Raw genomic sequence first — 26347 nt, forward strand, 5'->3', positions numbered from 1 at the left:
ACTGGTTAAGGAGATGTTGACAGATCTCCCCATTGTAAAGATGCCTCTTCCTGTGTGCAGGTAGTACTAATTTATGATCCTTGAGACTGGGCGAACGTTCTGTTTCTCAGTAACCACCTATCGCCCAGCAATTTCACCATGCATTTGTATCCTTGCCTGAAACAATAATTAAACTAGTATTTGAGAAATGGGGAATTTCCAATTCTGTTATTCCTTCTATATTGATTGGCTGGCAATCTTCTGTAATAATTGCTTCCCCTCCCTTTTCTCTTTTTGTTTTTGGATATCACTATGGACTAATGGCTTCCATTTTTTTCATTCAGTGTTTTATGAATCATTTTTCTTTGATGTTCAAATTTACTGAAATTTGACCAATGGGAGCCCTTCGAGCTGGTCCCTATGTCATTTTAACATGCCTTCCTCATTCTTTTCTTTCCTAGTACAAGATATTCCAGGCTCACCCTGTACTGTTCTCCACTCAGACTTGAAAGAATCCATTTCTTCAAGGAGCGCTGGTTCCTTTTAGTACCAGATTGTATTTAGAAACCAAGCTTGTGTGCTGAGTGTTCTCATTGCTACTGAATATCTTATATTTCTAAAAAATATATTTATTAATTTATTTATTTTGCAGAATTTCACACATGCAAAAGTTAAAAAGGAGAGTATAATGAACCCCCCAATACTCATTACCTGGCCCCAACATTCATTCACCTATGTCTAGTCCTGACCTATCCATATTCCCATCTAGTTCCTTATTCTGTGCTATTTTGAAACATATCTCTGAATTATATTTTATGATCTGTAAATATTTTAGTATCTATTTGCAAAAGATAAAGAAGGTTTTTAAAAAACATATATCCATATTACCATTCTTGTACCTAAAAAAATGCTAAAAATTTTTAATTTTAAATATCCAGTCAGGTTTCAAATTTCAAATTGTATCACAAATTTAATGATTTTTTTATAGGTTATTTGAATCCAAATAATGTTCATGCATTGTGATTAGTTGATATGTCTTTTAAGACTCTTTTAAACCCTCCGTCTCTCCTTCCCTCTCCCTCTCCCTCCACTTTCTCCCCTTCTCCACCTCCCATGCTCTCTCTCCTTCTCTCCCTTCCTACTTCCCTCCCTCCCTCTCTCTCTCTCTTCCCCCAAAATTTATTTGTTGAAGAAACCTGGTTATTTAAGTTGTAGAGAGTTCTCCCCCTCTGACTAATTCTATCCCCGTATTCTTCTGTTTCTTGTAAATTGACTGACCCTAGATTTGTCAGATTCAGGTTCATTTTTTTGTGAAGACTCCTTCGTATGTGATCGTGTATCAAGAGACACAGGTACTTGGTTGTCTTTCTCTTTTTGTGAGCAGCTGCTGCTGATCAGTGCTTGGATCCAGTAGTTTATTAATGGTGACAAAATGATGTTCTAATTTTTTTTTTGTTTACTGATTTGAATACTTCTTTTAAGAAAAACCTCAAAATGGTTACTTCTTCCTTTAATTTACCAATTTTCAAAATTTTTTTGGTTCCCTAGCATCTTTCACTAGTGACCAATTGATGTTATTTTGTTTTAATTTTTTTGTAAAAATGGTATCTTAACTCATGGACATAGACATATGCGACATGACCCTAGACAAAATTCCCCATGCGTATCTGGTATGTTTTCTGCCTCAGACCTAGAATCGTCTGTTTCTGCAAGAAACCCTGGTTCCATTTAGTAGAAATATGCTTTTGTGACTATGATCAGGACACCAGGAGAGTTCCTCTTTGGTTAGCAACTAACCAGAAAGAGGAACTCTCCTGGTGTCCTGATCAGCAATGGCTAACCAGAAAGTCTTTTCAGAGGACGGAAGTACCTCTGTGTCTTCTTTCTTCTGTGCTGAGAATAGTGATTCTCAGGATACAGCAGATAATATATTAGAATACTGCATAATTTCCTGTTTGTTTTATCCTCCATTAATGCACAGCAATCTCAGGATAACAATACTAACACTACCATCAACAATATGATTATTAGAAAACAGTTTAAACCTGTTTTTCTTTTCTTCAGTTGTTTGTGTCGGTAGGGTATATCCCCAAAGGGATGTAACAATAAAATTCCTATGTTGTAGGTTGCTTAGGATAGTTATTCTCTGTGCCATTAAGCCACCAACTGCATACCTGGTTGGGTTAATTTGCTTCATTTTCTTTTCAATTTTTAGGGATTGCTTTTTTGAAATTTATTTTGTTTTGTAAGCATGTAAAATATTTACACGGTCCAAAAGTCAAATTTAAACACAAAGTGTATTAAAAGTCTAGCTTCTGTCCTTGAGCCGTCACCCGATTCCCTCCCTCCTCTTACAGGTGAACTTCTTTTTAATTTTATGGTTTATCCCTCTGTTCTTACATAAATGGTAGTCCGCCATACAAACTTTTCTCCACCTTGATTTTTTTTTTCCTTTGACTTAGTGGTGTATTCTGGAGATCACTCTATAGTTGTATGGAGAAATATTTCTCATTCTTTTTTATATGTGTGTTGTACTTCATTGTGATGCTGTATCGTAATTTATTCAATTTGTCCCTTAATGGTGGCCATCTGGGTTACTTCCAGGCCTATCATACAGTTTTAAGAATCTGTTTTTATACCTAGTGGGAAAAGTCAAGGAGTATGCATCATTTGGCCTGAAGAGATGATCCATGCTCCCAGACTATCTTTAGCAAAAGTGTCTTTTACAAGTGCCAATCTTCATCTCAACAGATAGGAAGGGTCAAAAATGAAGGCAGTAGCATCTAATTCAACAAACTGAAGACATTGTTGACTTTTAAGCTGTTGCTTCACACAGGGGCATAAAATATAATCTCCACTTGAGAGACTTAGAAATAAAACTTTCTCTCATTTTATTCTCTCCTTAACAAACTAATTTCTGCTCACCTACCTTCTTCATTTTATTCATGTGGGGCCCCACGCTTAAAATCACCTTTCCATTTCTGCCCTTCTCTTGTTCCATGTTTACCAAAGAAGCCTTAATTGATCATTTGGGGTCTAGCTCACTGTCTAACTTTACTGTTCAAGTCTTTCCTGATTGTGAACTTATAATAGGTAAAATATATAAAATCATCTTTTAAACTATTAGATGCCATGCTTTTGATAATTATTGTCTATCTATCTATGTATTTATTTCTGTGTATATGCATCTGTTCATATCTACAACCGTTTATTTATTTATGTTTTCTAGAAGGTATGGACATGTTGTGAGCTTTCCACGAGTCCTCAGCATAGTTGATAAAGAGAATATTTATATTCGCCACGCTGAGGCAGGTGTCTAAGCTGATAAAACCGTAAATTCCATTTTGACTCCATGCTTCCCTGCTTCTGTAAATAAGCAGTAGGCTTTATGTAATACATTGTTCTCTGTTGACCTGATTTCATATTCACTTCCTTTTTCTTACAGCATTGAGCAGTCTTTGTTAATTCTTTATGATCTCTCGCAGAGGAATTAAATTTCCCCTTAAATTTGGAGATCAGATTTTGTAACCTTTAATGTGCTTTAGTTTGAAAATTTAGCTACTGCTTATTGTGTTATTGTGTACCCACTATATCTCAGAAAGTATGCTCTGTAATTTATTTATCAAATGATCTCTATGAGGCAGATATTATGATTTTCAGACAAAGAAACAGGTTAGAGAGATTCCATGGCATGCTGATGCTTGGCTTCAGTGACTAAGCTTTTGAAGCCAGAGTTTTTTCTGGAAGACCATGTTGACTCCACTTACTGTGCCCTAAAGAGATATATGTATTTAATTTAGGTGTGAGTTTAAGTGTCCTTGTATTGGAGCTACTGACAACTTGTTCAGGATAGATTGGGATGTTATATAAATAAGATTCTGGTTTGCTGAGTCTAACATATACAATAGATGGAAATTTAATAGCACTTCTTCATCCTACCTTGGAAACTAAAAACATTAAGAATTTATTCAGGAATTTTTAAGATCATAGTTTTGAAATGCTAACTATGATAAAACCCATATTCTAGATGCTGCCTGTATTTTAGTTCTTAGGTTTTTATTTAGAGTGTTTTGGACTTTTATTGAATTATGTTTAATTCAGGTAAAATCATGTTTTATAACAACTTTGGTTGTCGTGTAACGTAGCTCCATGCATACTAAAGGCCAAAATCTAGACATGGATGCGCAAGGTGGGAGTGTGCTAGAGAACAGAACACCTCTAGGGGAAGCTGAAGGACAGTAGAAGAAATGGTGGTTCAGGATTGAGCAAAGAAACTGAAAACCTAAGGCAGACACACACTTGTACAAAATACAAAAATAGATGTTTAGGGTCCTGATCCTGAATTGTCAAGAGAAGGTTAAATTATGGCCATTGCTCTCCATTCAAAAAAAAATGAGATATAAAAAACTATAAATTTGAAAGATTTCTAAAACTTCATTTATCTAGAAAAGTATTCATCCTCTGGAAATGGCAATGAATGAAATACTGTAAATAAAATCACATTTTACACATGGAAAAATCTTAGATAAGAAATGAATTTCCTAGCAGACGATAAGAAAAAAAATTCATCTGTGGAAATTGACCAGGTGAGGGTAGATTCCCTTGCCTTCCAACATGAAGCTAGAGTGACTTGGTGTGTAAAAAAGTCAAGTCCATCATTACTGATAGAGTGCCTGAGGGGCCCTCAGATTGTAAGGCCTACGAAAGAGGGGTGCAGTCTGGGAGAGCTCCCTGATTAATTTATGGTAACACATGGGAACCAATGACCTTATATTTTTTGAAAAATTTTATTTCACTCCTTTCTTTAAGCACATTTTTCAAAAGGTAAAGAGCTTTTCTTGTGCTGAAATTGCAGTGCCTTCTCTTAGCCAGCGTACTGAACCATCCAGTCTATTAGCTAAACAAAAATGACAGGAAACTTCATAAATATTTAAAGCCGCCACTATGAATTAAACATAGGGATAAAGAACTAACTCCTTTCATTAAGCACAATGTTCAAATAAATAAATAAATAAAGCTCATGACATATATTGCTGGGTAAATCAAATGTTTGAACTAATAATATTTCCGGTTTCACTAAACATTTACCTTGGGTAACGCTTTAAATAATTATATTGCAAGTGTTTGGCTTATTAGACCAAAAGCAACCAATTGTAATGAAACACTTAGGATTTTTTTTTTTTTAATAAATGGTTGGTAAATAGGATTGGTCCAGCCCTTCAGAAAGCAAAGAAATTAGCAGAACTCTGGGGCCAGGCGTAAAGAAAATGTGCAGTTTTGTGTGAGTTTAAAAGTAAGTCTCAGTATAAATCAGGAAATTGGGGGAGCATCCAGCCAGCGGCCCTGCACCTCACTGAGAGCCGGGGACAGGGGACCTGCCGTGTGCGGGGCTATGGGATGGCAGGGATACAGAGGTGATTAAGACATGGCTCTTCTCCTTGTGGGGCTCACAATCCTACATCAATACCATCAACCTAGATTCCTGCCTGCTTGCTGTGGTGGACAAGGAAAATGGAGCAGAACAGAATGGTTACTGAATTTAGGATTTAGAAGATCCAAATTTGCATCCTTATTATGTCACTGGCTATGTGGCCATATTGAAGTCTCTGAATGAGCCTCAGTTTCGCCACCTAGAATGTGCTGTAATAATTCTTACCCTATTGGGACTTTTTCAGAATAGAATGAGAAACGATTTATCAAATATGAGTATTATCCTTATCATTTCTTCTTGCCTTGCAGTAATATTCAGGAGAAAAGGAAAGCCATGAAATCTTGAAATTATTCAAAAAGCTCTTGAAAAAATGTAGTAATAATAGTTAACAGTTTTTGAGTGCTTACTGTGTGTCATTTGCTCCTCATCATAACCTTATAAGAGAGGTTCTGTTGTTGTTCCCATATTACAGATGAAGTGGCTGAGGCACAGAAGGGGGTGTTATGTGTCAAAGGTCACTGAGCTAGTAGGTGATGGACTCAGGATTTGCCACCTGCAGTCTGGCCCCACATTCTCAAGCCCTGTGCACTGCACCATGGAGGCCATTAACACTTATGCTGGAAACTCACTTAGGCTGCATATTCAATGTCTATTACTGTTTTACTTAATATTCTCTTAAGAAAAAAAAATATATTATAAAGTTAAGAAAGACTTCTTTTCTCCTATAGTAGACTTGAAGGTTCTTTCTTGGAGTTGAGTTTGCTTGAAAGGATATAGCTACTCACTTACCAAAAGTTATAGGTTTTAGGAATTGCTGCAGGGCAGTGACTCACAAACATCTTAGTTTTATAACTCCTTTAGGCTCTTAAAAATTGAGGACCTCAAAAAGCTTTTGTTTTATTGGTGAGGAAGGATGTTGGTGTTGAGAAGAACTACTATGGCTTCTAGCACTTTGGCGAAACCTCAGAGGCGAGGCCTTCTGGCCAAGCATCTGCAATTTCACACTGTTGGAGCATTCGCTGTCTCTCAGGGGGTTGCACCTCTCTGTAAGTTTGCTGTGTCTGAAGCGAGAAAGAAGACATATGCAGATTTCTACAGTTATTAAGATTCTTTGAAAGATTTTGCGGAGATGAAGAGGGCTGGCACAAGGTGATCTTGAACGTAATGAATTCCTTTGGATTGATTTCATGGAAGTTTGTCACTGACCTGTATTCCTGAACTATGAAACATGAATATATGGACTAAGGAATAATTTCTCTTGATAAATAAACAATTAACAAATACTGTGGGGAAAAACAAAGCTTTAGTTTATACCAATACCTGTGGATATTTACCATATTAGAAATTAAAATTGAAAAACTTTTAAATATTCTTTTAAAATACAGTATTACAGTTAATATAAATAACATTTTTGTGAAAAATAGCCATATTTTGTAAAACAAAAATTATGAAAAAATATGGCACGGTTTCACGTTTTAGCAACTTTACTAGAAGTCAGCTGAATTGTCTGCTTCTGCATTCAATCTGTTCTGATAGCACTTCTTGTACCTCTGGAAAACTCCACTGTACAATCATGAGAGAATGAGAGTGAAAGAGGCAAATAATGTCTTAGTATTAATTATTAAAATAGTTTTGACCTCTTGGCCTCCTCGAAAGGGTGTGGGGTACCCCCAGGGTTCCCTGGACCACGGTTTGAGAACTGCTGCTTTAGGACATGTATTTTGTGATAGTTTTTAGACTATAAAGTGTTAATGATGTGGTGCAAAACTAATAAGCAAAGCAAAAAGAATAAAAGAGAATGAGTTGAGCATCCTTAGCCATTAAATTAAATGAAGTCAAGGGTAAACCCAAAAGATACAACCTTGATAAGATTTTTATCATTTGTTTTAGTAATCCATAAATCAGTGGAACTGTAATTTGTATTAAATATGTTAGAGAAATTCATGTTTCTACCCTGTGGTTTGTTTTCTTGTATTTAATGTATTTAATATTAAAAGAGGCTGAATAGGTGGTGGATAATATTTGAGAAAAGCAAAACAACACCATCACCACTTATTTGCCTGTAATAGTGGTATCTCTAAGTCGCAGTTTGCATATTCGGTGGTGAAAGTAATAATGATAGCAGCCACATAAAAGTGCTTGGGAAGTGCCAGCCAGTTAAACCTCACAATAGTCCTGTAAATAAGATGGCCTTCTCCCACTCCCCTCCCTCCTCCTCCCCTCCCTGTTTCCCTCCTCCCCTCCCTCCCTTCTCCCTCCTCCCCTCCCTCCTCCCCTCCCCATTTCCCTTTCCCCTCCCCATTTCCCTCCTCCCCTCCCCTTCCTATCCTCTCCCTCCCCTACTCCCCCCTTCTCTCCTCCTCTTCCTCTCTTCCCCCTTCTCCCTCCACCCCCTGCCCCTTCTCCTCCTGCATCCCCTCCTCCCATTTTACAGAAAGAATGGTTAAGCAATTGCAAGAAGTCACACCCACAGCTAGTCAGTAGCTAGATTGGTAAGCGTATAATATATACTATAACATAACATAACATAATATAATATACTATAACATAACATAATATAGTATAGTATAATATAATATGATATAATTACTATAATATTCTAAGCACTCACTCATGGCTACTATTCCTTTCTCTTCCTTTTCTTCCACTTCCCCTCCCTCTTCCTCCTCCTCATGGTTTGTGCTTGACTTCTAATCTTCCCTGGTTCTTGAAGGTCACTTAACTAGAGTTCTTTTCTCCTTTGGGTTTACTGTCTCTCTTGGCCTCTGGGCCGCTGGTGTTAGTACTCCTGGTACATGGTCCGGTTCTATTGCCTGTCAGCCTTCAGGTATTGACCCTTGAACTCCCCACAGGTTTGGGGATCATCTTGCTGACAAGATCACTCTTCATTCTGACTGGAGAAATTCTGCCAGAGCTTTCATTGTCACTACTCTGAGTATAACTTCTTTCTATGGTTAAAATTTTGTCTTCTTTCATTAAAAAGAGGGTTAGATACTGTAAAACTTTACTATATTAATGGTATTTATTTTAGAGTTTCAGATTGCCAAAAGACAAAACAGGCACCACCAGGATTGGTGACCTCGCATCCCAGGACATGAAGAAAGTTTGCCATTTAGCCCTAATTGAGCTGACTGCCCTCTATGATGTGTTGGGTGTTGAACTGAAGCAACAAAAAGCTGTGAAAATCAAAACAAAAGGTAATTTTGAAATGAAAAACAGTTGGATTTGCTTCTAAAGTAGCAAGGATGAGCTTTTTAGAAGTATTCTTGTTGGGGAGGGAAACACCTACAAAATAAACCAACACTTGACTATATCTAAAGTGCAAATTCTAAAACATTGCCTTCAAAAATTTTATAGCTTCAAAAATTTTCAAAAAAATGTACTGTCTCCTAGACTATAGAAAATAAAGGCATAACCAAATATTTAATTACCATAGAAGGAAATGCTGAATCAAGGAGTCTTAACTCATATGCTCTCTCCTTTGAAAATTAGATATTTAAAAAATACATTTGGTACATGTACTTATTTACATCCAAAATTGGATCTTGGAAAATAACTTTAAGATGGTTGATCCTGATGGATGACTTTTGCTTAATTGTTTGATGGGAAATACATAGGGTAGTTAGTAATCTCCCTCTGTTCATTAACATTCTAGGTTTTTTTTTTTTTTTTTTTTTTTTGCTGAGGAAGATTCGTCCTGAGCTAACATCTGTGCCAGTCTTCCTCTATTTTGTATGTGGGTCACCACCACCACATGGCTGCTGATGAGTGGTGTAGGTCCACACCTGGGAACCAAACCACCATAATGCCATTGTGGCACATAATACCACTAACTTGTATTCATCACAGATATGTGTAGTTTTTCTTTTGTAAGCAGCTTGATTTACCCATTATTTTTTATAATATGACAGAGAATAGATATCTCCTCGGTTTTTGTTTTTCCAAGATTTTATTGGTCTGGAAATCCAGATAATTCTTTATTGATGAAGCTTTACTCTTTAGGAATCTCTGACCTCTTGTTTAACTTTAAAGATATCTCCTAAAGAGAAACCAAGAACAAGGATTATTGAGTTGCTATGGTAACATTAGCAAAGACAGGTGTTCACCTGACTTAAGTTTTAGAGGCAATTTCTCTGTAGGATGGAAGTATACCTTCCCTTCAGGTCCTTTCTCCCATGCTGGGCCCCAGAAGGCCTCATTCTGCCCTCAGTTCCTTTGAGTATTTTAGCTTAAGGCTTGGGATGGTGAATTTCTGAGTTAAACAGTGCTTCTGGTTTTCTACAAGTCCATTATGGATAATGAAGACTTCAGATGCTTTTTCAAAAGCTCATTACAAAGCTTTCTCCAAATATAAAACAGAAATACAATTTAAATAGCTGTAACTCAGTGCTCAAGACTTTTAAAGTGGATTTGAGAGGCTTTTTAATGTTATGTTTTAGAATTGCATCCTAGCCGAGAGAGAAATATTAAGCCATTCTCATTGAGTATCACTATTAATAGAATAGATTTTCTTTCCATCTTTTTTATATTTTTGTGTCTTATCTAAGGTATTTATCTCATATTGTAAACTAGACTCTTGACATTCTTGAAGATTACATTTTTTTCTTAATTCCTAAACTAAAAGTAATTTACTAGGTTCCTGGCATTCTCTTGAATGGCAACTCTGTTGAGTGTCACAGTTTCCAATGTCTGTCCTCATACCACAAGATAATTCCCCTTTCCACGGTCACAAATGATTTATGTCTTCCCTGATACTGTGTGTTACACTTCTGTGCTAACTATTCATTCAGTAATGGGGGTGGAGTGGGATGTGCTGGGTAGAAGTCATGCTCACACCAGACTGAAGACATATGATTTTAATTTAGAAAAATTACAAATTATTACCTGTCATTTCTTCTGGAGTTATTCCCAAATATATAAAACTACAAATTTAAATTCAAGAATATCATGTATCTACTATATTTTCTAAAGAAAAACATTTGTAGAACAAGATCATAATGTTGGCTGATTTCTCAGAAAGCAAATATTTATATTTTGCTGTATGGTAGAATATTAAATGTCAATTAACATTTGCTTTAAGCCAGAACTTTTCATTGTATTACATTTAGTAAATTATTTGCATATTATGCATATCCCCCCAGTACTCTATTTCTCTTATGTAGCAGTTTACACTTTTCTAATTATTTTGGTGATTATTTACAATCATTTATTTAGTTGTCTTTCCTTGCTAGTTTGCTCTGTAAGTCAGGACCGGGATTTTCCTCCTGGGGTGTCTATACCTAGTGGTGAGACAGTGTCATTCATTCAGTAGATGCTCAATAAATAGTTGTCTCATTGAATGACAATATCAGAAATCTGATGCCTTAACATTTTTACATTAATATTTTATAGATTGATGAAAGTGAAGAAATCTTATTTTTTTCTTGCAGATTATGGCCTTTTTGGTGTTCCATTGACAATATTGTTAGAACAAGATCAGAGAAAAGTACCAGGAACTCGAATACCCTTGATATTTCAAAAAGTAAGTAGGCCTGGATGGGTCAGCAGAGGGAGAACATACTTGAGCTAATAGTGGATTTTTTTGCATTCATGCTATTATAATATGGTTTTCCAATTGATAGGCTCTTTTATTTTGTACTTTGATTTTCTATTCAGGAAACAAATTTATTCCAAGGGCTCATAATTTTTATTTCATGGTAATCGTGGCTGTGTTATTTCTGTAACTGTGATTACCTGGCATCATTTTCCTGTCTTCTATTAGCTGGCTTTGTATAATTGAGATTTCAATTATATAATACATAGGGGTAGGAGCTGCTTATCAATTTCTAGAGAATTGACTCCTCATGAATATTTCTTGCCTATCTGTTCTTTCCAAGCTTTCATATTTACCTTAAGGCTGTCCGATTTAATTTACCAGCGCCTTCTTCCAAAGTAGGCAAAAAAAAACATAAAGTAGAATTAGAAAATGATTGCTGAACTAGCAAGTCATTTGTGTAGTCAACACTCAGTTATTCGTAAGAGGATTATCTATGGCAATATAAAAATTTCGGTCTAACCTCTGAGCCATCATTGTTCAGAAACACAGATTACATTTGATAAAGCCTGGGCATGCAGAGTGAGGAAGGCAGGTCAGATGAGTTAAGGACCACCCAAGCTGTAGATTTTTTGCAACAGCCCAGGTATATCACAGTTTCTGAAAGTTCTGGGGATACTAAGAGTAGCAATGGGAACTTTCACAGCTGATTGGTTCAACAAACTCATCCAATACTAAAGCTCAATCTCCTTGTCGCTAGTTCTGCTGTTCCAAAGCAGTCCTTACCTGTCTTACCTACTAACCTCTGATTCCTTTATTCCTCACGTTCACCGTTACATCCAAACCTGTATCTCAGTGTTTCTCCTGAAGAATTTTGTTCTACAAAGTTTCTGCTACTCATCAGCCTCTGCCAGCCATTCCTGTAGAAGCTGTGTCTGTATGGAGAGTTGTCAACAGTGCCTGTGATTAACGGAGAGATGCTAACAAATGTAGACCATATATTCAAGTTCCTTTAATGTCGATGAAAGGTGTGAGTTACTCTACTCAGACAACTGTACAAAGCAGGGATCTCAGCACCACCCTCTCCAAGCATATTTGGGTTCTCCAGAGAAACAGAGCCAGTAGTAGGAGATATATATATATATATAGAGAGAGATTTACTTTAAAGAACTGGCTTGTATGATTGTGGGGGCTGACAAGTGAAATGTGTAGAATAGGCCAGCAGGCTGGAAACTTGGACAAGAGTTGTTATTGCAGTGTTGAGTCCAAAATCTGCAGGCTGGAAACTCCAGCAGGGTTTCTGTGTTGCAGTCTTGAGGCAGAATTGCTTCTTCTTTGGGGAGCCTCAAAGGCTCTTAACAGCCTTCAACTGATTGGATGAGGCCCACCGACATAATGGAGAGTAATCCGCTTTACTTAAAGTCTACTGATTTAAATGTTAATCACATCTAAAATATACCTTCACAGCAACAACTGGACTGGTGTTTAACAAAACAGTTGGGCACTGTAGCCTACCCAAGTTGACATATCAAATTCACCATCACACCAGTGAAGAGTAAGCTTTATTCTCCACAAAGATTCAATGATGCCTTCTGTCAGGCTCAGGATTGCATCCAGTCCTTTGTCATTTTCTCTTGAAATTGTTTTCTTATTTATTTATTTAGTTAGTTATTTTACGGTTTTGGTCTCTTCAGCATTCTGGAGACTTGGGCTACCCACCTGTTTGAACTCACCAGATAGTAGCCTTAAAGTATTTTTGTTCATACAAAAAAATAAAAGGGAGTAAAAAGAGTTTACTATTAGATAACACTCATCTGTTTGCATCCCCTCTGAATTATAAGCAAAAAGTCACAATGATCTATCATGAAAAATATTTTTTGGTTTATGAGTTGACAACTCCATTAGGTATTTCCTCAATTTTTTAGAAAGGAAAAAATGGGAAACCACCGATTTGCAAAAGGTTTCATTATCGGCCTTGAGAGAATTATACTTTCTCAGTTATGGAGAAATATACGCAAAAAGGGCTTTAACAAAGCTTATCTAATATCTGTGAATTGTATCTTATTATTATTTTTTTCCACTCAGAGGTACATTGTTTAACCATATTCTCAGAAAGGGTTGGGGAAGTAGAAATATTCTTAATTTTTATCTGTGAAAAAATTCTGCTCAATTAACAAATCCTGTTCTCAGTGTCAAACTAATCAGCCAAATCAAAGACACCTTGTGTCAAAGAATTCTGACTTCATTTTCAATTTAATTTTTAATTCTTAAATTCATATAGATATATAATATCTATTTTGGGAAATGCTATGAACATTACTAATAAATGACAATGTATCTTGTAAAATAAATTACTGAAAGCAGAATGATTAAAGTATGTAGATCAATATAGTTATTTTCCATTTTTAGGTCTTGAAAATGAAAGGAGAGCTATAAAGTATTTGTTATTTATGTGTTAATAATGCAATATAATGTGATAGCTAAAAATATGTTATTTTCAAAGTGAGAGATATGAGAAAACACATGACATTCCTTCAACAATATATATACACACCTCTATTGAATGCTGGTATTCAGCATTAGAGAATAATAAAAAGAACACAAACATAAAAATTTGGAAATTATTCTCATTCACTTATTTAGAAATCATCAGTTTTTCCTGTGTATTTAATGAAAGCAAAAGGCATATACTGCTAAAAACTAATTTGCTCCAGCAACTAGCATATAATTTTATTTTTTAATAGAACATTTTAAACATTTTATAAGATGAAATAAAGTGAAAATTGCTTATACATTGAATAAATTTTGCATAATTTTATTTGATAAATTTGGTTTTAAATACTTTATTGAATAATGTCCATCTAATCTAAAATAATTTGTGTGGAGTTTTTGTTGTGGGGTTTTTATCCAGTATAACTTGAAAAAATGTGGTTTCGGAAAACATTCCAGTTGAATTTAAAAAACTTATGTACTGCTGTGGTCCAAGATGCTTGTCTTTTCAGCTAATAATAAATCCTTGGGAGAATTTTGAGACTACTCTCTGCTTTATTCTTACCTGACTCCCTCAAGATCAGTACATTCTTTGACTATAATTCAGGGATAGAAGAGGTGAGGTTATTAAAGAAAAATTCACATCTCTTCCAGTGTCTACATCCTGCGGTGTAACTGATTTCAGAACATCTAGACAAAGGTCAAAAGATCTCATTTATGATGCCGTGCTTTGCTCTTAACAGACACTTATAAGCAAAGGAAAAACAGTAAACTTTATGTAGTTTATAGAGCCTTGATAAATCATTAAAGGAGCTTTCACTGAAAAAAAATTAAAATTTTACATTCTCTTCGCACTCCAGAAGATTTTATGCCTTAGGCTGTGCAGAGAATATTAGAGTAAGTTTGGGGATGAGTGAAGAGTAGGTCTGTCTTTTATAAAGGAGGAGAAAGCTATTGTGAATGGAAGAGGAGGGGCAGTAGGAAGGAAAACCTATATGATGCTAGTAAATGCCTTATATTTAAACTGAGGACAAGGAAATTGATTTCCTTAAAATGACAGAGTCCCCCCATGAAGCCTTTATGTACTGCCCAGGAAATGCACATTCCAACTGGAAGATCAGTCCGCCAAGAAGCTAACCACTCTTATCATCTTTCTAGCCTCCAGCAGTATGTCATTGTAATTCCTCCATTTGCCTTGTTCTTGTGGGTCTCTGCTTTATTCAAAAAAAATCTTTGTTATTTTAATGGGGTTCTGGAGATAGAGAGATGTGTATGCATTAATTGGGCATCGAGTATGATTTAGAAGCACTATACAAGAATTGTTTTTTATTTAAGTTTACCACCCAAAGCTTAAAGGCTTAAAAATGAATATTTGCAAGCAGTGTTTTTTCTCTTCGTCTCATAAATAATTCTTTCTTTGAACAAGCTGAAAACAAGATGTAAATGTGCAAATACTAGAATTTCATAAGATGTATTTGATCGCAGAGTGTATGTTTCTGGAAAAGCAGAAGAAATGCGTGGTCTTAGTTGCTTTTAAACAATGAACATCTTCAGTCTGTGTGTGTTTGGTGTATCACAGCTGTCGTGTGAAGTTATACACTTCTGTGACAAAGGAGAATAAGACCCACCTTCTTCTAAATGATAACTAAAGTTTGGGGACTTATTGATTTAAAGGATAGCGGTAATGCAGTAGCGCTCAAAACTTCATGAAATCCAGTTTACCCATCATTGTAATCAATTTTCATTTATTTGTATGTGAAACAGATGTTAAATTTGGAATTGTACCTGTTAAGAATACCAAAATCAGAATGTTCTTCTCTTTATGCACAGCTGATTTCTCGAATTGAAGAGGGAGGTTTGGAAACTGAAGGCCTCTTGAGAATACCTGGAGCTGCTACTAGGATCAAGGTAGTCTTGGTTCCACTAACATAAAACTTCATTGTTTATCATATTTTTGCATTTTGAAAGCTAACTTGTCCTCCCTGACCCTTCTTCCCGTTGTTAGGAAGGTACATAAAATATAACAATAAAACCTCTTAACATTCAGTTTATGTTTAGTTTTTATACAGTCTTTTCTGATTTTTTCAAAATCACCATATTACCTGCAATAATACTATAATAAATAAATAGGCAAATGATTTAAATCTCTCTACTGTGCAATAACATAGGAACAAAGGTAGACAAGCAAAAGACAAGAGTACTTCCATCCTGATGAAAAGAGAACGCCGTGAGTCAATAGTAATAGGGAGCTGGTGAGAGATTTAGTCAGCATGAGTAATAACAATTGAGTTTAAAAAAAAAAAAGGCAGGGTGATGAACTCCACGAGGGGAGCAGAGTGGGAGACTTGACATCAGTCCTCAAACATTATTGGTCTTAGTGAGCTGGCAGAATGAGACTGTCTCAGCCACTTCCCTTACTTTACAGTTCCCTGTCTCACTGGATCCAGCATAGCCTGAATCTGGCTTGTGAAAGAGGCAAGATGATTCCCAGACTCCCCAGTTGGAGCCCCCCTTTCTCCCTCCCCTTCTTTCTTCTCTCTCAGGATGACATTTCCTTCCCATTATCCTAGGATGCTGTGTGTCCTTTTCTCTCTGACACCTGACTCCTGCTCTGGGGAATAAGGCATCCAGTGAATGCATGGTAAAGGTGGAATTACCCTACAGATGATACACAATCCATATGCCTCCCAGAGGATTTGCGTTTTACAGGGGCCTCATACTTTGAATTGTGGCTCTATCTGGAAAATTTATCTCAGAGAAGTTTTTGGTTAGCAGTCATTAACAATCTGCTTTACCCTACCCTCTAAATTCAGCTTTAAGCTCTAAATGGAGATAGCACAAGTCCCTGCCCACATCCAATATATTGTCTTCCTGAACTTGCAAATCCAAGAGAAGATAGGATGGAGGGAAGAGAGACTCTCTGTTCGTTTCCTTAAGACCTGTTCTATATGAAATCCTTAGAGCTGGGTCAGGGAGGAATGACTCTTGCTGGCTGCTCACTCTCCCGGCCTGTGATGTGGCTGTGGCGCTGCTGGCATTGGAATTACTCTTCACACATTCCGCAGTTGGCATCACCTGCTTATTTGGATAAGCTTCCTAATGTAGGACACAAGTTTCGGCCTATTTGGTTCTTACTACACAGTGATCTCAGTTAATCAGATTCGAGTAACCGGATATGGTGTGCTCACAAATTTCATTCAGCTTGTGTCCCCTGGGGTTGGAGTCTGGTGCACAGAGGTCCCCGAAACCATTTTGGTGCTCTTGTAAGTTTTATAGGTTGCCATTGTCTCACTTCCTTTGCTAACACCTACGGCAATGTCTCTACCAGTCAACCACGGGCATTGTGTGTGATTCTGAGAGAAGTTCTGTTGAGAAGGACATTCTCAGGGAGAGAAAGACTCCTCAGAAACAGGCCGCGTGACTTCACATTACCCATATCAGCAAGAGTACCGCTTCTCACTTCACTGTTCACAGCGCTTATTAGCAGAATGTGATGGCCAGCTCAAGAGTCGTAAACACGTTCACTTTAGTGAGAATAGTGGGTATGATGTGCATTTTACATTTTGGCAGGATAGCTGGCAGAGGGTGAGTTAACTAAATGTAATGTCTAAGAAGGTCAATTAAGTGGATTCAGCTGGCTCAGTTCTTCAACCCAGCCTGTGGTCACATACCAAATTATGCAGCAGCTGGTCCATTATAAATAATTTAAAGATAATATGCAAAATTTTTGGTTGCCATTCTTCTCCCCTGCCCAGCCAAATTTCATGTACTCTTCTCTCCCCCTCCCTATCTCTCTCCCTCCTTCCCTCTCTCCCTCCTCTCTTCCTCTTCTTCACTCCTTCCCTTCCTCCCCTTCCTCCCTCTCTTGCTCTCTCCCTCCTCCCTTCTTTCATCCCTCTCTCCTTCCACCTCTCTTTCCCCCACTCCCCATGTCTGGGTTCACCTTTATGGATTTCACCAATTACAAAAATAATTGGAGTCGAGGATGGAGTTGTGTTGGGAAAAGAATGTGTAATAAATTCACCTTACAAGAAAGAATGTTCTTTGGGAGAACAGTTTCAAATAATAGAAGGAAGTGACAGAAACTTGGAAGGATTTCTAATGTAATAGGATTTATGCCACAGTGAAAAAGCATGTAGAAAATAGTAATTTTGAAACTAAATTGATTTATTACTAATAATTTGGCAAATTTTGTAGAGTCCTTGAGGTAAATGAACTAGGTATTTCTAATTCTACGGACTCAAACTGTTCTGTAGCTAGAGGCTGGATGCCTATGTCACTTACAGTCTGTGCATTTAAGACGGGTATATTGATGTATTTTCATGCTTCATTTGCTATCGAATTTGGTTTTCCATTTCCCAGAGGTGACTAATCAGAGGTAGCCTTGTGCTTTAGGCCAGAGATTGATTATGTGTTTTGTTATGTAATGTACTTCTAAATAATTTAAAACATAGACTTGTTTTTTTAATGATATTTTCAATTTAATGAAAGCTTATAGTATCTAAGGAAAGCCCCAAATGGAAAGACTATTTTAACTAATCTTTTAATTAAATCTTTAGTGTTCAAGGTTTGTGGCGTGTACAGGAAAATGTGTAAAGTTTTTGAATTTTTGGGCCTTAGGTATAATTTTTCATTAGTAAGGTACATTTGGGGGAGGGGAGTAGTGTTTTTCTGAGTAACAGAGTGGTGTCGGCCATTAGTACTTTGAGATGTCTTTTCGAAAGAGTAGAATCTCTTGTAAAGTGGGAAGTGGATCACTCAGCAGGGAAAAAAAATGCACTTACTGGTAGCTTTTTTTTTCGTCTGCCTTTCAGAATCTTTGCCAAGAACTAGAAGCAAAGTTTTATGAAGGTACTTTTAATTGGGAAAGTGTCAAGCAGCATGACGCAGCCAGCCTGCTGAAGCTCTTCATCCGGGAGCTACCCCAGCCGCTGCTCAGCGTAGAATATCTCACAGCCTTTCAGGCCGTCCAGAGTAAGTGCCATCCCTCTTTGAAGCAATCCTTGCGCTGGTGCCATCCAGATTAATTGTTTTAATGACATTTTGCAGCACCAAGAATATAACTAGATATATTTGCCTAGACATATTGACTCACTGATGTCAGCGGGTGCTCACATGCCACACATTGTTTTCTTTTTCCTTTATAAATACACATCTCTGAGTCAATAAATAACAGAATGTTCTCTTCCGGTACAGATTAATTGCATGCCCTTTGAGCAATACCAGATATTTTCCTGTTAAAACCTGGAAACTTCACATTTCTTTTGTAATCGAATGAGTCACGTAAGATTGCTGATACATTTTTCTTGCCAAGTGTTAAAAGCAACACTTCCTGGAGAAATTGTGGATTAACAGTGATCATAAAAGCACAAGGAGAGGTGTTAGAGTCTGTGATTATTTCCTGAAAAATTAACTTCTGAAATTGTTGTGCCAAAACATGGAACAAACCGTTTGGCTGCTTCATTGGTGGAGGGCAACTAACTTCTTATGTTTTGCCATTTTGTGGTCTTGGACAAGCTCCAAATTAATGTCCTGAATAGTTCTGGATTCCTTTCCAGTGAACACAGAGCTCTTATGAGATTTACATACTGACATAATTATCTCTTTTAGTCCTAGAGGCCATCAAAAAAGGAAAAATGCCATTACCACGTTCTGGTGACCATATCTTTAACTTCCAAATTGGGGCACTTTTGAGAGTATAAGGGGGGCGCTATGAATGATTATGGTGAGCTACAGTGTCAGCCAGAACTGTTCCGGGCTATTCTTTTTTTTTTTTATTGAGTATAATTGAAATACAACATTATATTAGTTTCAGGTGTACAACGTAATGATTCGATATTTGTATATATTGTGAAATGAGCATCACAATAAGTCTAATTTACATCTGTCACCATGAATAGTTAGAGAGAATTTTTTTTCTTGTGTTGAGAACTTTTAAGATCTACTTTCTTAGCAATTTCCAAATATGCAGTACAGTGTTATTAACTATAGTCACCATGCTGTACATTACATCCTCATGACTTCTTTATTTTATAACTAGAAGTTTGTACCTTTTGACTCCTTTCACCCATTTCACCCACCCCCCCACCTCCCACCTCTGGCAACCGCCAATCTGTTCTCTGTATCTATGAGCTGGGTTTTTGTTTTTGTTTTTAGATTCTGCATGTAAGTAAGATCATACAGTATTTGTCTTTCTCTGTCTGACTTATTTCACTTATCATAATGCCCTCAAGGTCTATCCATGTTGTCACAAATGGCAAGATTTCATTCTTTTTTATGGCTGGAAAATATTCCATTGTATTCCAGGCTATTCTTAAAGCATATAGTATTGAGATGATTCCCGTGAGTCTTCAGAATTTCTGGGGGAGACATGACTGAAATCATCTTCTGTTTAAAATATTTTTTTTAATGGTTGAGTTGTGTTATTTTGCATACATTCCTTGGATATGGATTAAAGGACCAAATTTACCCCTGAAAAACACATGCCAGAATGACTCCAAATATTCAACGTATTACTTAAATGGGGAAACGGCTACTGAAAATGATGAGTGTCAATGATAATAATGTACCTCCTGGACTCTTTCCTTGATGGTTGCTTTTCTAATTCGTTCCACAAACATTTATTGAACACCTGTTGGGTTCAAGGCTCTGTCTGACATATTCTTGTGGGAATTGATGGACTCTTAGCATGTAATTTGCTCACTCTCCATTAAAGAAACAAACTTCACTGTTACAGAGGCACCCCAACTCCATGTGGTGGAAGGTTCAGTCTTCTATGTCTTTTCATTGGGGAATAATTATCACGCAGAAGTTAAAATTATTTCCAAAGCACTGTTGTGTGTCTGCAAACATAAGGCCGCCTGTCATATGATCGCAGTTGGAAGGGAGCGTTCGGAGAGAGAGAAAGCTTTAAAGTGGCAGCTGCTTCTCCCCATCTTCCACAAACACACTCGCAACAAGGCTTGCTGCTCAGCCGTTGTGTCTTACATTTCACAGGGAGGTTTATGCCAAATAACTTTTTTCTTACAAAATGAGAAAAGAAAGTAAAGAGAAATGTTCAGTAAAGAAAAGAGTTCAGATTTATTTAATCTGTCTGCAGATCTTCCAACCAAGAAGCAGCAGCTACAGGCTTTGAACCTTCTTGTCATCCTCCTACCCCACGCGAACAGAGACACGCTGAAGGTCAGATGGATTCATTTACGTTAAACATCCCTCAGAGCCAAACAGAGTAATTGTTCATTATGTGTGACGAAACCATGTGATGTTATGGTGGAAATGTTAGGAGTAGTCTGCACAGAAAAGACCTATTTTTGAGGACAGGTGGTGAAAGTCTTTAACTCTTCATTAATTTATTTACTGGGTTAGTCATGTTAATAGTATTATTAGGTGTTTTTTAATTTTTATTGTAACATTTCTTCTACCAAAACAGATGATTGAGGTTCGTTTGCTAATGGAAACATGGGTGCTTTTTGGTTTTATCTTCTTTTTACTTTTTTGCATTTTCCGAATTTTATTTAATGAACGTATATTAGTGAGGTGAAAAATGAATGTGTAAAAAGAAAATCCTAAGGCTTATCAGATATAACCTACTGTTGCCTAAAGGTGTTACATTTATTTGTAGTTCCAAGCAGTAGAGTATGAAGTAAGTCGTAATGATGACTTCAAATTGTTTTATTAGCCAAAAGACAGACCAACTCAAACAAATTCTAGTTGTTTAAGGGTTTACCTTGAGTTTCTGATTTATATCATCATTTCAAAGCGATTTAGTCTAATCTTCATATGATTTAATACCATTTATTATAAGTGTTGTCTGAGGCTTTTATAATAATCAACAGGTTGTTCCACATTGATTTATTTTTCTTAATGGCTAAAGTTTATAGAGTAAGTTGTAAAAGGTTTAATTATAAACTTTCATAAAAGAAAGAGAACTTTTTAAAAATGTAATTTAGAAAGAGTGTTTACCTTAAGATTTGCCATTGCCTTAAAATTTTTTTTTATACATGTAAGTGTGGCACCCTTGCCCCTCTACCCCCGAGTTTCTTTCTCTTTAAAATGAAATATCAAGTCAAGAAAACAAAACTACCAGTTGGTAAATCTCAGGAACATTTTCCTGTGCCTCACTGAGACTCCTTGAACTGAAACTAGGTGAGTGATGGTTCTTTCATGCTCCTGGAATGAATGTTAATACTCAACTTCTCTAGATGAAACAGCTTGTGAGGATTACTGGAGTCAAAACACTACCTCACTACAGGAGAACTTCCAGAGTTATTCCCTTGACTAAGTCAGAACAAAGTCTTTTGCTTTACTGACTGTTAAATGAGTAACGGAGAAAGCAGCATTAGATTTTGTTTTCTTTTGGAGACAGAGGCCAACTCTAGAAAGGGTTACCTTCAAATGTCGTGTGACCCGGGCTGCTGTGTAAGGGTATGTAGACTGGCTGAAAGAGGGACATCCAGCCCAGGACAGAGTGGGGACAGATTTCCAGTCTGTTCTCTGCTTGTCAGCCATGCCCTTAACTCAGGGCTTCAACCACCCAGAAACAGGAAGGAGAATATTTACCTTATTCACATAAAGATGACTGTCTTCGTGATGACCCTGTGAATGACCACCGTAACGTGGGAATTGAAAGACACATGATTTACTTAAAATACACCTGCATTCCAATGAGTTCACACACTTCTGGGAGGAAACACTTATTCTAGTATGGTTACTATTCGGTGAGGCTTGAACTCTTCTTTTGGACTTTGTCTTCAAAGGCCCAGGCACATTCTTTCAAAAATTCTATATTAAAAAATATATTTTTAAATTTTGAGTAGTTTTAATTTTTGCGTATAAGCTTACCAGGAGCACAATTTTATGAATAAGGTGGGAAATACTTTTTTGGGGTAAAAAATGGGAAAATGCAAGCAAGTAATTTTACTAATTTACTTGAGCTTTAGTAGCTTAATTAGCCAGCTCTGGTAAAGGTTTCAAACAAGAATTCTAATAATAGAAACATTGCAACAAGTAGACCAAATGTCCAAGGGAATAAACCCTTATAAACTGGTCAAATGTAGTTCTATAAAAGAGAAGGGAAACTCCATCACAAAGTAATTTCAGAAAGCTTAACGCAAACTTCCCCAATTTTTCCAGTCCTGGTGCCACTCTATCAATTGTCGTTTAGAGAGACAGTATCATGTGTGTGACTGTGCAGACTATTGCTACAGCACACCTAAGGGTTAAGAGGCGCCGTGTTAAACACCATGTCCTAGTTTAAGCCTAAAGCTACAGGTGTCTTTGGGGAAGCCGCTTGACCAGGATTTGGTTTGTTTTTTTTTTTTACCTTGGATTATTGTGCATTTGGACCAAGGATCATACCTATCTTTGACATGGAGGAATAATGAAGACTGATGTTAAGATATCAACAGGGGATTCGTGTTAATGTAATTATTGGCATTTGTTTATCCTTTTTAGGAAGTTCGTTATATACGTTGTTAATTTCATATCTACGCACACACATTCTAATATTCTGATGGTGATATTTTGAATAATCTTATTGCATATGCACACCACAATTAAACTGTTTTATTATTTAATTTCTGTAATTTATGCTCATAAAGAAAGAGATACGCTGGTCCCTGAATAATTATTCTGGTCTCTGGAACAAAATTAATTATTTTTTCCAAACCTCACCAATTAATCTTTTGTCCTCATTTGAGAAGATATTGTTTCTGTGTAACCTTATGCTTGGATTATGATTTAACTTTCTGAGCACTGTATCAGAAATTAGATGCATAAATCTCATTGTTAGATATTAACGCTATGCCTTTAGTTTGTTTCAAATTTTGGGGGTCTATATGGCAGCTAAACTTGATTTCAGATCAACCTGTTAGCCCTTACAGGAACTTTTTTCCACCTGAAATCCTATAAGAGATGAATCCAGTGTTTCTTTCTTTCTTTTTCCATTTAGGTGTAGATTATTTGAACTTTTTCAGGTAGAGATTTTAGGCTAAATATGAAAACATGACTCTTTTAGTAGTTAAGAGTCCAGAAACAAAGGCCAGATAGACCTGTAATTAAATTCCTTCCCCACCATTGGCTAGCTATATGACCTCTGGTAAATTACTTACATTCTCATAGACGTTGTTTTCTCATCTGTAAAATTGGGATAATTACAGCATCTATCTTCAGTAAGGATTAAGCGAGAGGATCTCTATGATGTGCTTAAAACAGTGCCTCACGCATAGAGAACATCGACTACCTGGGCAGTTACTGTTACTACTGTTCCAGACCAGAATTAATTTAAGAAAGAAGGAGAAAGGAGGCATGAAGTCTTAAGCCCTGTTGGGAGGAGGATGATCTAAGCTGCTGTGGCTTATGTGGAAGTAGGCTCAGAGGACACGAGTGTGCTGGCAATAGAGGTGGGAAGTGAGTGGCATCAAACTGAACATCATTTAGCCTTTTTTGGTGAAGAGTTCCTTTTCTTTCTTTCTTTCTGTCATTCATGTGTTCATCCTTCATTCATTTTTTACAAATTCTCTTCTCTTTGGTCTTTCTTTATTTTCCCTTCCTTCCCATCACAGTCTCCATTCTTTTTAGATTTCCTCTTAGAGCTGCTGAGTGCCTTAAAGCACTAGCCTGAGGTTGAATGAGCCTTTTTAAGGGAATCTTTTTTTTCTTTTAAGTCCTAGAGATAAAAGTACAGCACTTCCTGAAGCAAGTGAATATTTTATGTTAAACTGCTTTTCAGTGCTCCATGGCTCCAGTAGGCTAGAGGTCTGACACTTCTCCATTCCTCTCCCACCACCTAGTTCAGATGTGTGTCCTCTCTACCTCATTTCCCATCCAGTGCCATAGTCCTTAGTAGAAACAAAGAACCATCTCGGTAACCAAATGGAGAAGCTTTGATGACAAGGCCCATTGGATGTGGCTAGCTGACTGTGGTTATGCACAACTTATTTTTTTAACTAAATAAAAATCCCATGTGTTACAGTGCTTTACTCTCTTATCTTCACGTACAACACAAATCCAAAAGAGTCACTTTTGTTGCAGGCATTGCTTGAATTTCTCCAAAGAGTCATAGACAGTAAAGAGAAAAATAAGATGACAGTCATGAACGTAGCAATGGTCATGGCCCCGAACCTCTTCATGTGTCACACGTTGGGTTTGAAGTCCAGCGAACAGCAGGAGTTTGTAATGGCATCTGGGACAGCTAATATCATGCACTTATTGATTAAGTATCAAAACCTTCTGTGGACAGTAAGTATATATTTTTAAACTTCGTTAATGAGTCATGATATCTGGATTCTGAAGTCTTTTTGTTGTTATATTCTCTATAAAAAGGTAACTGATTTGGGTGATTTCAAATGTAGTTTTTTAAGAAATTAATGTCCATTTTTTAAATACCAACATTATTTCATGGTTTCAATTTTATACTTCTAAAATATTTTATTTTGCTAATATAATTTCTGAGGATTGTTTTTTTCTGGATTATTACTAGATACCCATCAGCTCTTATTTATTGATGAGCTTCTCTTTTGACGGGAGAGGCTAGCTGGTTATTAGAAGGGGACTGCAGGTTAACTAGAGGCTAGGTTGTAGATAGGTGGCTGCTAAAGGGACCAGTGGCCAAGGTGGTGGTCCCTAATGCCAGCCACCCCAGGTAGTCTCCGCTCTTGGCATACGAGGCATAGGAGATGACCACGGTGTCCTTGAACTTGACCATACCTCTTTTTGAACCTTAAACAGTGAGTGGTAAATTGAGTCATATGAATGCTCTGTATACACGGTGAAAGAATAATATGATGCATTTTTTTTCCCACAAATTTAATGAATAGTGCATGTAAAATGGCATAGTCTTATCAAATAGACAACATCTTTACTTCTCTCCAAATTTAAGAAATAAAGGTAATTATTTCCATAGTCTAAAATAGTGCCACTTCTTTTTCCTCCCCAAACTTAATTTCATTTCACAGATTCCCAAGTTTATTGTCAACCAAGTGAGGAAGCAAAACACCGAAAATCATAGAAAAGATAAAAAAGCCATGAAGAAATTGCTGAAGAAAATGGCTTATGACCGAGAAAAATATGAAAAGCAAGATAAGACTACAAATGATGTAAGAAAAACTTGCAGATATGTATTGATACAGATTTCAATATAGTTTTTAATATCACAAGTACAACAAAGAGTCTTACATGTTTTTGTAGTGTGACTTTCTACATACTTACTGGGTCCTGATACTACCTGTAAATTAAAGGCATCAATGATGATAACTGTACTCCTCTACTACTAAGGATCAGTACTGACGTTGTTCAGGTGTTGGTGACTCAGCCTGTGAGCTGTTAGTGGGGAACAAAGGAAGATAACAGGACCACAATGTCTCAGCACACACCCACCCACACCCACACCCTCACAGACAAAGGACTCCATGCAGACTCTGGTTGCACACTGAGTGTGTAATGTCTAGTGAGTCAGGAAGCCTCTGCACGAACCACTGATGTTTTTTCTTCAATTTTCCTGTCTGTAAAATGGGGGAAAATAACTAACCCAGACAGACAAATAGGTCAATGTTCGTATTGTACCTAGGATCCTTCCTGGGCTTCAGTAAATACTTAAAGATTCTTGACTGGATTATGAGAATTTGGAGAGAGTTACACTGGAACAAAGAAAATTTAAATGTTTCAAAAAAGAAATACGTAAATATCAGTGTTTACAAACTGCTGTAAGAATATATTAAGAACTGGGTTTAAAATAATGATATATACGTGAGAACACATTGTGAAGTGAGTTACCAAAGCTCTAACTTAAGATCATGAAATGAAAGGGTTTCTATTGTTCTATTTACGGTGAAGACACCCCACACTACCTTATAGGTTATTCAGTTACATGCTGACATCTTGTGGAATAATGTGGAAATACAATTGTCAGCCTTTGT

At 36.7% G+C, this 26347-nt stretch overlaps 1 protein-coding gene across 4 annotated transcripts in view; it reads left to right on the plus strand.

Moving 5' to 3' along the window:
* Positions 1 to 26347, plus strand: part of ARHGAP18 (Rho GTPase activating protein 18) — a 171538-nt gene that overhangs the window by 127174 nt on the left and 18017 nt on the right. For all 4 annotated transcript variants that reach the window (XM_058566311.1, XM_058566314.1, XM_058566313.1 and 1 more), the window contains 7 exons: positions 8442 to 8607; positions 10840 to 10931; positions 15264 to 15341; positions 18248 to 18407; positions 20533 to 20615; positions 24465 to 24671; positions 25388 to 25528. In XM_058566311.1, coding sequence (XP_058422294.1) covers positions 8442 to 8607; positions 10840 to 10931; positions 15264 to 15341; positions 18248 to 18407; positions 20533 to 20615; positions 24465 to 24671; positions 25388 to 25528 — 927 coding nt within the window. The remainder of the gene's footprint in view (positions 1 to 8441; positions 8608 to 10839; positions 10932 to 15263; positions 15342 to 18247; positions 18408 to 20532; positions 20616 to 24464; positions 24672 to 25387; positions 25529 to 26347) is intronic.

This window comes from Diceros bicornis, chromosome 23 (genome assembly GCF_020826845.1).
Source record: "Diceros bicornis minor isolate mBicDic1 chromosome 23, mDicBic1.mat.cur, whole genome shotgun sequence".
Lineage (NCBI taxonomy): Eukaryota > Metazoa > Chordata > Mammalia > Perissodactyla > Rhinocerotidae > Diceros > Diceros bicornis.